Source organism: Trichosurus vulpecula, chromosome 1, assembly GCF_011100635.1.
Source record: "Trichosurus vulpecula isolate mTriVul1 chromosome 1, mTriVul1.pri, whole genome shotgun sequence".
Lineage (NCBI taxonomy): Eukaryota > Metazoa > Chordata > Mammalia > Diprotodontia > Phalangeridae > Trichosurus > Trichosurus vulpecula.
The window spans coordinates 446,707,425-446,723,108 of record NC_050573.1 but is presented as its reverse complement, the minus strand read 5'-3'; the positions used below and the strand labels follow the sequence as shown (position 1 = coordinate 446,723,108).

Here is a 15,684-nt window from a genome sequence, read left to right as displayed (position 1 = left end):
TATCATAACAGCCAGGAACTTAAAACACCATATAACAGCCTGCAGCCTTGCCATCCCAAAACCTCTCTGACCCCCTACTGGGGTCTCCCCAAAGACAAACTCACAGTACAGCTAAGTCAGCCTGTTCAATTCTAACAATCACGAGGGTGGCCATTAGCAGCTATAACATCTGTCTCTCCCTCTTTCCTTCCTCTCTTCCCCTCCCCTCTCCCTCTTCCTCTTCCTGTCAGGAAGCTCTCCCACCACATAGGTCTTAGGCTTCCTGTGATGTAACCATGTCACATGGCCTATTAATGGGTGGGAAAGATCTTCAAATCCAAATTGCTACTTCAGATACTTATATCTGAAGTTAATTTTTGGCTTTGCTAGATTGAGAGATCTTTTAGTTAGGATGTTTAAGGGAGTTAAAGGTATTAAAAGGTATTTGCTAAAAAGAACAAATAGACAAAATGCTCAAATTGCCTTTCCCCCACCTTCATTTGGAACTTCACATAATCATTCATTCATACACATTCACACAATTCTGTTAAATTGATTATTAAATGTGTGGAGACTTGCTGAAGGCCATATGTTCATTTGTTGCACAGAATCACTTATTTTATGCTTTAAAAAAAAATCCTATAGCCAATTCTTTGTATTTATGGGTTCACTTACCAAAATTTGGAAATCTCTATGTAAAATACTTCTTTGTAGTGATATTGATTGTAATAAGATTTTACTCATTTAGGTAACTGAATTTGCAACTTATCAAAATCTTTGCTTAGATCAGGGCTGTCCAACTTTAGGTTTTTACTGAAACAATAGATAGTATATTTTGATTTGCCATTTTAGTAAGAGCTCTGTGGTATCTGGGCTTTGTTTACTAAAGCATTTGTGTAAGTTTCTGTGCTTGTAGACGGGCCGCATAAATCACCCTGCGGGCCGTGGGCTGCATTTTTGACAGCCCTGGCTTAGATTATAATGTGTCAGCTGATAGAAAACACACATACTCTCACATACTCACACACATAGTAAGTTCATATAAATTCTTGGCCCTGTCTCGGACTTACACTGATTTTTTTTTTCTAACTCCCTGTATGTTTGGGGAGAACCTGAACCTCATTTCTCTCATACCATATCCATGACAAATTCTCAGCAGTCACAGATTGATAAGCACCTCTGTGGCAGGTTGATCTTTCACTTTCTATGTCCTTTCCTTTGTTGCACCCAGAGTATTCTGTGTGTCTACTAATTTAAGTGTTTAATATTGTGACTTGTCAAAGGCTAATTAATGGCCACATTCCAGAGACTGGATGAGAGATAAGTTTCTTTCTCCACATAACTTTTTTCTCTATCAAGTTGGTACTTGCTGTGTAGAGGAGAAAAGGCTTAGGACCACTATCTCAGTTACTTCTTTGGATAGAAATCATTTGGATGAAAGGTCAGCATACTTAGAGTAAAAACACTTCAGTTTTCACTCCTAGGTCTCTTCATGTGTATGCACACACACAGACACACAGACACACACACACACACACACACACACACACACACACAATTAAATACATTGGCAAAACAGAATATTTTTAAACTTTTTAACATTTTAAAATATTTTGAGTTCAGATAACTGCATGAATCCAAATCTAATGGCTGTTCGTTGTGTTATATTGTCCTAAAATAATTTTTCATTTTGAATTTTTATAGCAGTGTACACTGAATAATGCTGCAGAAGTTGAGCAACAGAATGCAGTTATCCCAGATAACACAGCAGGTATGGCATACTACTTCTGTAGTGTTTTTTTTAATTGTTCAGTTTTTTCAATTGTGTCCAACTCTTCATGAAACCACTTGGGGTTTTGGTTTGTTTGTTTGACAAGGATACTGGAGTGGTTTGCCATTTCCTTCTCCAGCTCATTTACAGATGAGGAAACTGAGGCAGACAGGGTCAAGTGACTTGGCTAGAGTCACACAGATAGTAAGTGTCTAAGTAAGTGTTTGGATTTGAACTCAGGTCTTCCTTACTCCAGGCCCAGTGCTCTGTCTACTATGCCATCTAGTTGATATATTGCCCATATTTTACCATGATATTTTACCTTTTTTGGGGCCCATTAAAAACAAGAATTTTTTCGTTAATGAGACCTACCTGTTTTTTTGTAAATGATGAAGTGAGCTTTAAATCAAGAGTCTTAAATTTCCCTCATCATAGTCATTCTTTCTTTTTTTAAAAAATGTTTTATTTTCTTCCCCAATTAGATGTAAAAACAATTTTTGACATTCATTTTTAAAAATTTTTGAGTTCCAAATTTTTTCCCTCCCTCATTGAGAAGGCAAGCATTTTTTTTATAGATTGTATGTGTGCAGTTATGCAAAACATTTTCATATTAGTTTTGCGAAAGAAAACTACAAAAAACCCCCAAAATGAAGAAAATAAAAAAGTGTTCTTCAGTCTGCATTCAGACTCTATTTGTTCTTTCCTTTTTTGCCAGGGGGTGGGGTCAGTGAGACAATTGGGGTTAAGTGATTTGCCCAGCGTTGCACAGCTAGTAAATATCAAGTGTCTGAGGCTGGATTTGAACTCAGGTCCTCCTGATTCCAGGGCTGGTGCTTTATTCACTATGCCACCTGGCTGCCCCTCTGTCTGCTTTTTCTCTGGAGATGGATAGCATTTTTTTTTATCATAAGTCCTTCAGAATTGTCTTCGATCATTATAATTTCTGAGAATAGCTAAGTCATTCACAGTTGATCATAATACAGTATTGCTATTACTGTGTACAGTGTTCTCCTGGTTTTGCTCATTTCACTTTGCATCAGTTCGTGTAAGTCTTCCTCAGTTTTTCTGAGAGCACCCTGCTCATCATTTCTTATAGCACAGTAGTCTTCCATCACAATCATACACAACAATTTATTCAGCCATTCCATGATTGATAGACATCTCCTCAATTTCCAATTCTTTGCCACCACAAAAAGAGCTGCTATAAATATTTTTGTACATATAGGTCCCTTTCCTTTTTTTTTTTTTTAAATATTCTTGGGATACAGACTTAGTAGTGGTATTGCTTAGTTAAAAGGTATGCATGGTTTTATAGCCCTTTGAGCAGAGTTTCAAATTGCTCTATAGAATGGTTAAATCAGTATACAACTTTACCAACAGTGCATTTAATATCTCAGGTTTCCCACATCCACTCCAGCGCTTGTCATTTTCCTTTTCTGTCACAGTGGCCAATCTGATATGTATGGAGTGGTAGCTCAGAGTTGTTTTAATTTGCATTTCTCTAATCAATAGTGATTAAGAGTATTTTTTCACATGGCTATTGATATATTTGATTACTTTGTTTGAAAACCCCCTGTTCATATCCTTTGACACTCTGTCAATTGAGGAATGGCTCTCATTTCTATAAAGTTGAAGTTCTCTGTATATTTGAGAAATGAGGTCTTTATTAGAGAAACTTGCTGTAAATTTTTTTTCACAGTTATCATTATTAAGTATTTCCCTCCATCCTGTTTTCCCCATTTATGCTTCTCTCTCTCTCTCTCTCTCTCTCTCTCTCTTTCTCCCTACCCCCTTCCTTTCACATTGTCCATTTTTAAAAATGTTTTCTTCTGACTACTGTTTTCCCCAGTCCACCCTCTTTTCTGTACTCCCCACCCCCCCCACCCCCCATATACTCTCTTACCCCATTGCCCTCTGACTTTCCTGTATGGTAATATAGGTTTCTATACCCAACTGAGTGTGTATGTTATTCCATCTTAGAGCCAATTCCAGTCATTCTTTTTGAAATACTGTTTTTTGTACTTTGTGTGAACCTTTTTGCTAAGGCTAATTTCAATTGTAAGAAAATTGCTTATGCATCCTAGTTCAGATTTTCATTACTGACTGTTAAACTTTGATAGTGAATCTGGCTGCAGATGAACATCAAGGAGAAGAAGAGGAGCAGACATTCATTTTAACACTGGTGGAAATCCCAAGAGACTCAGCAGAGCAATTTGCTGGTTTGTCGGATTCGTTAACTTCTGGCGCTCTACTGCCAGCACCCATTTTGGTCAAACCAATGAATAAAGAAGAAAGGGGAGACCTGAGGTAAATTATGAAAAACACTATTTTTGCTGAGTTTTTGGAAGAAATTAACAAATTTATTTTAAAAATGAAATAAGCTTAATTGAAATTTTATTTGTAATTATCTCAAATATTTTATTTTAGCTTTTGGATGGACAACTAAACAGGAAATGTATTATTACCATTCTTATATTTGGTAAAAAAAAAATTTGGGGTGTTGATGTTTTCTTATACATCCCTTATTCTAATTTCTCATGAAAAGTATTAAATTTTCCTCTAACCTACATAGGCTGTCCCAAAAATCTTAGTAAATTAACTTTGAAGCTTAGAATTACTAAAAAGCTACCTTTAAGCTACTAAAGCTTAAAACTCCACTAATATTTTTGGGACTTTTTAATATAGTCTTTGACAAATGATATTAGAAATCAAAATATCAGAGATGGAGGAATATAGAGATTTAAATCAAATTTTTTCAATTTGAAAGTATTAAATATTTCAGATTTGAATCCAATGCATAAGAATTCAGGTTGAGATCAGATCTTAAATATGAATTTAATTAGGAAGTAGAATTTTGTGGTAGTCAGTGCATAATTTTTCATCATTTTTCATTGGAATGATACTTAGCACGTTATAAAATTATGAAATCCAATTTACTTTAACTGCAGCTTGAATTTCCCAGTTGGTGAAGATGCCATACATTTACCTAGTTATGGAAACAGTATGCAGCCATCTTCTGAAAAGCCTCCATCTGATTTGGATCTGACATTTAGTGAAACCGTTGGATGCAGCCCTGAAGAAAGCACTAGCCTGGTTGCTTCTACAAATCTTAGTGTATCTACTTTAGGAGAAGATTGTCAGAAAATCACCTCTGAGGTAAGAGAACCATTAAGCACCTGAGGTAACAATATTCTGTCATCTCTTTTTCTGTTTAGATTTTTAAATCTACTAAATACATGGAGAGACAAAAGTAAACAGTAAGTACTGCAGCTGTTAGGCACTCTCCAAACCTCGTAGTACCATATAATGTCACCTGTTATTACTAGATGTTCATACACATGGAGAAAAATAATGCCAAAGGAACCTTCTCAAAGTGAAGGTTGAAGAGCAATAATTTCTCTCCAGAAGACAAATTAAGATAGTGTTTGGGCTCCCCTGAAAGGTAAATTGAATAATAAAGGTGTGAATAAAGCTCTTATTTTTCCCTGCATAGCTGTACTGAGGGTTGCATCTATACTGTTTATTAGTTTGTGTACTAGTGTGAATAATCTGAACAATCAAGGAAATAAGTAAGAGAAAGAGAAAATGGTTTGGCTGTGTGGTAAGCCTGAAGGAAGGGCAGTGGATCAATTGTGAGATGGACTTAGGGAGATTATGGACAAGAATCCCATAGTATTGGCAGGTATAAATGGGTTGTAGTATGCATTATTGGGAACTCCCTTCTCATTGAGATCACAGATCCATTTGAGTGTTTGAGTATTATTACCTGATGTTTTCTAAACTAGTGATAGAACAGTCTGAGCATTCAGAGAACCAAAAAAAAGGGGGGGAGGAATTAATTGTTTGATGAGGAAATGTGAAGATATCAAGTACAAATGGCTTGCTTTGATAAATTTCAGAGTTAAATGAAATGAGGTAAGCCCTGACATCCTTACAGCGCCTAGACTTATATACCAGTCTCCTTTTCTCATTGTGTATTCTTTCTTAGAAAATATGAGGGGAAACAGCAGAACTAAACTTCTTTGGTAGTTCATTTTGGTTACATCCTTTGTTTGCCAAAGACCCAAAGCAAAGCTTTATGTTCTTGGGGTCCCCAAAGTGTAACCAACAGAGGCAACATAGTAAAGGGAGAAAGCAAGAGGGAAAGTGCTCCCCATTTAAAGTTAGAGCAAATGAGCTCACATCTCTGCTTTGTCACTTATTTTACCTCTGTGACCATAAGCAAGTCATTTAACCTCTCTGGGCCTCAGTTTCTTCATCTGTAGACGGAGGGAGTTGGTGTAGATGACTTGAGGCTCCTTCTAGCTGTAAGTATGAGAATATGAGATACATCCTTAAGTTCATATTATTATGAATTACTATAATTTTTTCAGGAATACTATATTACTCTGTGCTCTTTATTTCATATCAACATATTGAAACCTGCAATTTCATGGAAGTACCAAAGCTTGGATTTATTTTGTCACTGAGAAGTCTTTTATGATTTATAAAATGTACTCTTCGTACATGAAAACGGCACTATTGAACCACCGCTATAGGCCAAGAGATTTGGTTATTTTTCTAGTAGCAATATATGCATTGCTAAATAAACAGCAACATCCAGTTGTTAGATGACTGGCCTGAACTACGGTAAATTCTTTAAATTCATGAAACACAATTCTGATTTGGAATTGAACCTGTAGCCTTGATTATTAGCATTATATTCTGATCATCTGAGCTGGTTCTTTCAGAAGATACTTTGTCATTGTATTCAAATTACTGGACTAAGGAGAAAAAAATACATTTCTAACTTTAATAACTCTTATTTAAAACAGGTGTTCTCAGAAGAATCCACAGATGTGTACAAGCATGCTACAGGTGAGGGATTTGGTGTTTACATTTTGCTCATTATCATGAATGACCTTAATTTAACTGGGTATTTCACAGACTTGAGTTAGTCCTTTGAAAGGAGACATGGTGATCTAGTTATTAGCCAGCCTTAGTCACTGTGGTATGAATGAGGCCTTTGCCTGGTAACACCAAGAGCACCAAGACCTCTTGTCAGCTTCGGGCTTTTGTACTTAGTATATGTGGGACCTTGGCTAAGTAACTTAATCTCTCAAACCTCAGTTACTCTCATCTCTAAAATGGGTATAATACCTGGCATTACCTGCCTTGCTGGGTGGTAATGAGGATCAAATTACGTAGTTATGTGATCAGTGATTACTATTATTAGTATCTGCTGACTTTCTTTCTTGGGATCTTAGCAACATTTTTCTGTTCTTTCCTTTACATTGGGATTAAGAGTGCTTCTGTTGCCTTCCACAAAGCAGTTTGCTAGTGTTAACATCTTGTGTTAGCCCCAAACCAAATAATTATCAGGGTTTTGTTTTGTTTTGTTTTTTTTAGCCCAGAAGCCAAATTTAGGCTGAATTACCCTAGTCCATACTCCCAATTGTAAAGGGTTTTCTCTGGAATCATCCTGAAGATTCATGTTAGGACTAGTAAAAAGCCTGAAGGCTTGGCTTTCTCCTAAAGGTTCTAGAATTTTTGGTTCTGATATCTTTACAACAATTCTTTGGGAAATCTATATTAAATTGGCATTTGGTGTCTCTCTCCCATTCCCCTCTTTATGTACCTCTTTCCTTTTCATACTTTCTCTTTTTCTCCCTTTCCCGTTTTCCTTTCTTTTTCTCTCTTCTTTCCCTGTCTAGTCTTGGGCTATCAGTTGTACCTAAAGTCATTGCTTAATAGTGTTTGAGGTATTTAGAAGCAAGGAAGTTGCATTTTTTTAAAAATGTGAGTAGAGTGATATGGTGAAGACTTGGATAGCTAGTGATATACTTTATTTTGCAAGGCCTGCTACCACTTTGACCTGGCCTTCATTCAGCTGTATTCAAATCCCAGAGCTAGAATGGCTTGTCAGTGATTGGAAAATCCTAGTACTATACAAATGCTACAGTTTTTGTTTTTGTTTGCCCTAAAAAAAAATAAAATAAAATAAAAAACTAAGCCATTTTTAATCTAAATCAAAATATTACATTGTATCAGTCACCACTTTACAAACAGACCATTTGCAACTCTGGTTCTCAATAACCTTTGTCTCCGTTTTTATGGGACTTTAGTATTACTAACTGCCTATAAAATTTTCATTACGTTACTGGTTCATGGTACATATTCATCAGAAGCTATTATAGGAAGGAAAGAATTTTTAAAATTATGTTAAGTTATATTACATAAGGATGAACCAATGTGTCTCCTTATTTTTGCTTATACTTCAACTAATTTGGTTGAGAAGGATGCTGGAATCATTGGTTGAATGGAGCTTTTGATACTCTGAGAATTTCAGTGATCTATTTCTTTTTTTTTTTGGAGGGGGGAAGGCAGGGCAATTGGAGTTAAGTGACTTGCCCAAGGTCAGACAGCTAGTAAGTGTGTCAAGAGTCTGAGGCTGGATTTGAACTCAATTCTTCCTGACTCCAGGGAGGTGCTCTATTCATTGTGTCACCTAGCTGCCCCTAGTAATCTATTTCTATTCTTACTGACTATCAAATTGTAAAAAATGACAAAATTGGTGCTAGTCAGTGTTGGAAGGGCTGTGACAAGGTAGACTCATTCATCAGTGTACTGCTGTGGATCTGTTGATTGTCATAGTCATTCTGGAAAGCAGTTTGGAATTGTGCTGATAAAGGGATGAGAATGTTTGACACAGAGATTGTACCGTAAGGCCTCTACTTCCATAGAGGTCAAGACGGAAAAGCTCACATTCTAGTGAGACAGACAATATGGAAATAAAGTACAGACAAGATGGACTGAGAAGATTAAAATTGATCCTGTATCATTTTCTTATTTTTCCTGTTTATAGGTAATTGATTTTGCCCTGTAACTGCTCAAAGTCATGGTTCTTTGTCTTTGAATTTAGTTCAGACTTCAACTGGCCTGTAATGGGTTAAGTTTTAAAATCCAGCTTTCTTGTCTCAAGAATTTATTTAACCTTGGGGAATGTATGAGAAAGCAAGGAAGTTTGGGCCTGATATTTTAATGCCACCAAGCTATCCTTCCAGGATGTCTTATTTGCGGTCCAAAAGTCTAGGCTGCTGTGTTTTACCTGGATTCAAACAATGAGCACTTCTTAGTCTTATGAGAAAAGAAGTGGGGTTGTTGCTAGCCCCCATTACCAAACTTCCAACCAATCTTGTTGTTCCCTGCACCTCAGCTTTATAATCAGTCATGTTGCCCTTAATCCCATGATGTCATCTTCTTTGCTCTGTACTCCGCAAAACCTGTATGAGGGTAAATGTCCTTTGGCTTAGAGGTCTTTGGCATCAATGGAGGCAATCCATTGACCTATTTGTTGACAGGTAGCCTGCCTCTGTTAATAAATGTTATCTTGGATGGAGATTTGCCTCAGTTTACTCTTTTGTTAAAATTCAGTTACGAGAGTGTGCAGAGTAAATGGAAGGCAATCTTAGGGAGCATGCACAAGGATCAGGAATTATCAAGATAAGCCTCGTGCAGAAGGTAGGATTTGAGTTGAGCCTTGAAGGAAGCTAGGGAAGCTTAAGAGGCAGAGGTGAAGAGGGAGAGGATTCCAGGTATGGGGGGAGGGGGAAAACAGCCAGAAGAAAGGCATGGTCGGGAGATGGAGAGTAGTGTGTGCCAAGCTTTGGGCATTATGACACACTATTCAGTTTTATTTTGTTGTTTTCATTTACATTGTTGTGGTCACTATGCAAATAGTTTTCCTGGTTGTACTTACTGCACTTTGTATCAGTTTATCTAAGTCTTCTCATGTTTCTCTATTTAGAGTGTAGAAATATTCTATTATACTTCCTGTACCACGATTCATTTAATTCTTCCATCTAGATGTTTCTAAAATCTAGCCCTAGTCTCTCTCCTAAGCTACATCACCAAATGCCTTTGGAACATCCTGAATTGGATGTTTGATTAGGCATCTCAGACTCAACATGTCCGATACAAAGCTCTTTATCCTTCTTTCCATACCTTCCCATCTTCCCACCTGTCTTACTATTGTCAAGGGAGGGTACCACCCAGTTAGTTACTCAGGCTTGAAGCCATAGTTATATTATCCTTAACTCCATACTTTCATTCACCCCACTTATCCAATCTGTCATTAAATCTTGTTTTTACTTTTAAAATATCTCTTGCTTCCATCTCTACTTGTACAGCCACCCTCCCCACTCCTGTCCTCAGTATGGACATTATCGGGATTACTGCAATCCTGCTTCAAGTCTCTCCTCTCTCTGCTCCATTCTCTATTCAGCTGCCAAAGTAATTTTTGTAAAAAACACATCTGACCATGTCACCTTTTCACTCAACAAAATCCAGTAACTCCCCATCATCTCCAGGATCTAGTATAAAGGCCTCAGGCATTTAAAGCCCTTCACAATCTGGCCCCTTCTTTTTCTGTCTTGTTACCCTTTGCTCTTTAGCTAGCTTGGCTCCAAAGAAGAGTGTTTCTATAAATATTTTTGTACATATGAGGGAGTCAGAGGGTAGATACATCATTTACTTTCATTGTGGTGTGGTGCTCCATCTATCTATCTATCTATCTATTTATTTATTCATTCATCCATTTATTTATTTAGGCACAGGAACTTTAACCATTTTCCATTTTAATCAGTTCAGCTTATTCTGAATGAACTTTTAAAATGTTCCATAATGATTCATTGTAGCTTATAGTGAACTTTATTTATGAGGATTCTTACTATCAATTTCGATAAAGCATTTCAGATCATTTGAATACATACATTTCCTGAGTAACTTGCTTCGCTGTTTGTACTCACTATTTTTTTGTTTCTTCTGAAGGAGAGTCTTATGAAAAGCAGACAGTTGTACCTATCTTGGGAAGCACATGTACAATTGCAGAACCTCCGAAGATAGAGAAAGAGCAGTCAGAACCCACTGTTCAGGCTTCAGGAACTGAATCTTCTGAGGAGGTGACATGTGCTCAAAAAGAAGAGAATGTTCCTCATTTACCTCAGGATGAGACAGTAGTGTCTGACGAGCCTGAAAGGAGCGGGACTGCCCATCAATTAGGACGGAGGAGCAAGTCATCGTCTTTGTTTTCCAGGTATTGTGAAGAAATCTCTTAACTGTGATAACTGTTTCCTTTCTTTTTTAATTTATCAAATAAATATATCCTTAAAACAGATTAAATGTTACTGTGAATGGTAACTTTCTTCTTGACTTGAAATAAAGGAGTTCCAGGCATATAAATAAGATTGTCATTTTATCTCTGTTACTAGGCCTGGCCGAAGACCCCTGGGATTTTTATCTTTGATATGTTCAAAGAATAATTTGGAATCTGAGGAAGCCACACCAATGAATAGTCAAAAGCGTTTGAAACCTCTTATACCTGTCTCAAGGCATAATTTTAGAAGACCGGCTCTACTAAATGAAAGCAAGAGAAAAAAGCAAGACTCTTGTCCCCTTCCACCCCCAAGTGCTGAGTCTCATTCTGAAGCCAGTACTGTTAGCAGCTCAACACCTCAGGTATGGATAGTTACTTCTATGTTTTATTGCTTCTGTGTGAAATGGAATAAATGACATGGATAATCAATGATGGATCTTTTTATGTGAATATCAGCAAAGGCTACAAAATAAAACACTGAAAAACTAGAGGAAAAGTTTTTTTTTTTTAAATTAGGGAATTAGTCTTGCAGAAATTTCTGGGTCAAAATCACTGATCTAATCCAAATCAGAAATTTTAATATGATTTTTTTAATACCCCAAAGCAGCAACAGAAGAAAGCAGAGGGAGCAGAAGAGCAAAGAGTATTTATGGCCCGATCAGCTCATACATATTCTATAGTTTAAAAGTTGCATTTGCCTTACAATATTTACTCAATTTCTATTACTGAAATATTTTACAATGCAATACCATTATTCATTTTTAGAGGTACTTTCTATATGACTGAAGATGTCCTTGCCACTTTAAATGCTAGTAGCTGGCACTCTTGATTTTGCTAGGGGGCACTCTACTTAATTTAAGTATAGTATATGTAGTTTATATATTATGCCTTTAACATGGTAGAATAATTTCATTAGAAACTGTTATGAAATGTAGCATTCTTTGCCCTTACATTGAGTGCCTCCCCAGACTGTAATCTCTTTTATTCTGATTTCTTGTATATAGTCCTAAGGATTTGCACATGTTTTTATAAATTTCATCTGCAGCATGAAGAGAAGATATAAATTCTGAATTAGAGATAGTAAATCTCAAAAATGCGGAGTTGAAACAATTTGCCTTAGCCCACGCAGCCTAACTAGTATATAGTCAAGAGAAAGCTCTAAGAAAATCTGGGTTGCGTGTAAAGAGTTATGCCAAGAAAACAGCAACTTTGTGCTTTAGTGTTGTATGGTATTCTTTTAAAAAATTTTATTTTTATTACTATATTTTCTGCGTTGCCTCTATTTCTAAATAAATTTCGTATACCCTCAGTTAACTTTCCTTTATACCACAGATTTAAAAAGAAAGCAACTATAAGTGGTTTGGCAAAACTTGCCAGCATATGAACTGACAGTGTTCTGTAATGTGATACTTTTCAATATTTATTTTTCTTACATTATTAGGTTTCCTGTGATCAATCATTTGAGGAAGAAAAGTGTAAAAGTGACCAAAAGATGGAAACTGAAGAGGAGCCAACTAAAGTCACTGAATATTTTTTTAGTGATATTTTTATGGAAGTGGATGAAACAGAGCAAAACTGAAGCTTTTTACAAAGCTTGGGATTTAATTCTGAATTGCAACAACAAAGCAGTATTTAGCTAAAAGATCACTGTTGATTTTTCTTGGGTTTATTTTGTATTTGATGAACTTGGTCTTGAAGCTTTTAAAATCACTGGAGTACATTATGGATATTTTTCTCAAATTAGTTGAGTCAAGTAATTAAGACTGATTTAACAAATAATGACTCTTGTTTACACTTTAACCTGCCTCCTGTGCTGGCCATATGTGGACACTTTGTGGTGTCACAGATAAATGCCTTTTCAATCATAGGCCTAAAGTCTTTGGAGGTTGATTGTATATAACATTTAGTGAACACTTCTTTTTGTGAAGTAATTTCTTGGTAGGGGCCTTTTAATTTGCCTCTGTAATAGATGGAAGCAGATTGTGAAACTTTAGAAAATGGCAAAGAAAGCCATTTTCTATTATCAGCTATTTCTCTGACTATAAATATGTATTTTTGTAATAAAAGAATCCATATTGATGTAAGATTGATGGTTCAAATTGAAAAGTAAATATTTAACTTCAATATTTGTATAGAGGTGAAACATCAAAGAGCTTATTTATTTATTTTTTATTTATTTATAAGAATGCTGTTTGTTTAGTCTTTTCACCTGACAGACTTGTGGTAAGGTAGAAATGAATGTTTATATCCAATTAAGAATCTCTTTCTTAATTTTGAAGCCATTTATCATGATTATTATAGTGGATTATGTTTGTTCTCTTGGGAATTGTGAAGCCAGGGAGATTTTCTTCATATCTTACTTGACTGACTTGGCTCTTGATGGTATTTTAGGTGGGCTTTTTTTAAAATTCAGGATAAGCACATTCTTTCCAACAAGAAAAAATCTTGCATTTTATTTTTAGCTGGTTAGGCAAAATTCCTTCCACAAGTTAGTGATTGTAAATTGTAAGTCTTTTTTTGCTGCTTCTTTCTTCCTCCTCCAAATTCTACATAAACAGTTTGACTTGTGATTAAAAAAAGGTTCTAATAGATGTCAATTAGACAATTGAAGTGAAGTCAGAAACTCTGTTTTTAGTGTAAACTTTTGGCCAGTTTTTACACTTAAGGGTTGTAATTTCAAGGTCTAGTGATTCATTTTCATAATCTAGGGCCTGCCTCAATGTCCTCCCCCCACCCAATTCCCCTCCACACCCAGCTATTCTGATGAAACATTCCCAAAGGATATTTCTGGTTTTCTTTGAGTAGCTTGCTTTTTAGTCTTCCATTAGTTATTTTGTGTTTGAAGTCTTCAATCTTTCCTGAAAGGAAAATTCTTCAGAATGTAAACTGAAACCTGCTTTTCCCATAGAAAAAAAAATGAATTTCCAAATCTGCTACCACCTACAAAAATGTCCTTACTCATTACATCGCATTAACAATTAATAATGAAACATGTTACTATATTGAAAGGAGAAAAGTTATATGTAGAAAAATAATTATATAAAGTTCCTGTGTTAAGATAGACATTTACTGTGAAGATTGTGTAATTGAGGAAGGGAATCAGAATGCAGAATTGGGAACTACTCCAGTCTAGCGGGGAGTCCTAGAACCTGTGGAAGAGATATACAAGCACCATCAAGAAATGCATAGTCTTGAGTTCAGGCTGGGAGAGAGGAGGAGGACTGGTAGGGACTGATAACAAGATTGCTAACTTCTTTCTTCCCTCAAGCTAAAGGCAAGGCAAGCAAAAACCAGTAAAACTAATCATAGGCTACACTTAGGTTTTATATAAGCCAAATTTGGGGAAAAGATGATTTGGATTCAAATTAAATTCCCAAGAAAGTTTTTATTCTGTAGTGATTATTGCTTTGTATGACCCCTAAAAAATGGGAGAGTAAATCTAAAGTCTGTGAGATAGGATCACAATTAGAGGGGAGAGACCTGCCAGTTAGAGTGAAGATTCCCTGCTCAGGCATGCATGTATAGGTTTTTCATGCCAGTAAGCATCAGATACAGAAAAATCATGATAACTATCACATTGCTTTTCTATTGTGTTTTTTAAAAAGTCTTAAGCTAAATTTCTTTCTCTCTGAATTTGTTTTCAGGATTAGATTGTATGATGGAACAGTAGTTTAATTTACCCCCTGTAGACTAATTTTTATGAACAATGCTAATTAAACTTTGCCTCTTGTAGATTTCATTTGTAAACAGCAGCTTTTGGGGAAATGTTATGTTTTACTATGTATGCAGTGGGTTTATCTGATTGTTTTAAAGAATCAAGTCAGTTGGTTAAATGACCTGATGAGAAAAAGTAATCTCAGAAAAAGAGACATTAAAACAAATTTAGTGCTACTGTGAAAATGAAAAGATTTATTCACAAATATTTTAGGCCTCATCCAGATTAACAGGGTTTCAATTTTGTATTTTAAAAAATATTAATTATAAAAAATATGATTAAGTGTCTTTATCTTTCCCTGTGGAATACAAGGATTTTTTTTTTTTGTAATTGCCACATAGTAGGTCAGACTATATATCCTTTCTCGAGATGCATTTCTGAAAATAGGAAGTGATTATTTTAAAGAAAAAAGTTCAGGAATGATCGATGCAGAAACATTAATTTTTTCTGTCAACAGCTACTAGTTGCATACTTGTGATTTGAGATAGAAGTGATCATCTATACTATGTTGCCTAACAGTTTATTGTTAAAAATGGAAAAAATGCTCATTTGTAAACTTTCTTGTTTCAAAGAAAGTGATGATCTTTCATATATGTAAATTATGTGAATAATAAAGTAATTTTATACCACTCATTCTTTATCCTTTCAGTCTTAATTTTGGAAAAACTAAATCGACTTGTTTATCTACAATAAACCACAAATGGAGGACTGCTGATATTTTTACAGCTACAATGCATGATCATTTTCTTTCTACCATGAGAAAAGTCAAACAGGAAAAATTTTATATTTATACTTAATCACAATTTGATATGGAGGAGTTAAAGCCATCTTGTACAATTTTTGTTTTGTTTTTTTCTGGTTTCACATTCCACTTCTGAAGCTAGTTGTATAACATGAGCAACTTAACCTCCCAATTTCACTTTCCTCATTTGTAAAATGGGTTAATACTTGTAATGCCTCCCTTGAAAGGTTTTTGTGAGGGTCAGGTGAGATTATATATGTGAAGTACTTTGCAAACCTTAAAACAACACACAAAGTCAATTTTTTTTGAAAGCAGGAGATACATATTCCTTATTCTCTTTTGCG

General features: G+C 35.5%; 1 protein-coding gene across 1 annotated transcript in view; it reads left to right on the top strand.

Annotated features, from left to right (window-relative positions):
- BDP1 (B double prime 1, subunit of RNA polymerase III transcription initiation factor IIIB) overlaps positions 1-15,231 on the top strand; it is an 88,735-nt gene extending 73,504 nt beyond the window's left edge. Inside the window, exons 33-39 of the mRNA XM_036764355.1 lie at positions 1,684-1,750; positions 3,871-4,057; positions 4,699-4,906; positions 6,565-6,607; positions 10,559-10,823; positions 10,999-11,245; positions 12,325-15,231. Coding sequence (XP_036620250.1) covers positions 1,684-1,750; positions 3,871-4,057; positions 4,699-4,906; positions 6,565-6,607; positions 10,559-10,823; positions 10,999-11,245; positions 12,325-12,462 — 1,155 coding nt within the window. The 3' untranslated portion in view covers positions 12,463-15,231. The remainder of the gene's footprint in view (positions 1-1,683; positions 1,751-3,870; positions 4,058-4,698; positions 4,907-6,564; positions 6,608-10,558; positions 10,824-10,998; positions 11,246-12,324) is intronic.
- Positions 15,232-15,684: the final 453 nt, after the last annotated feature.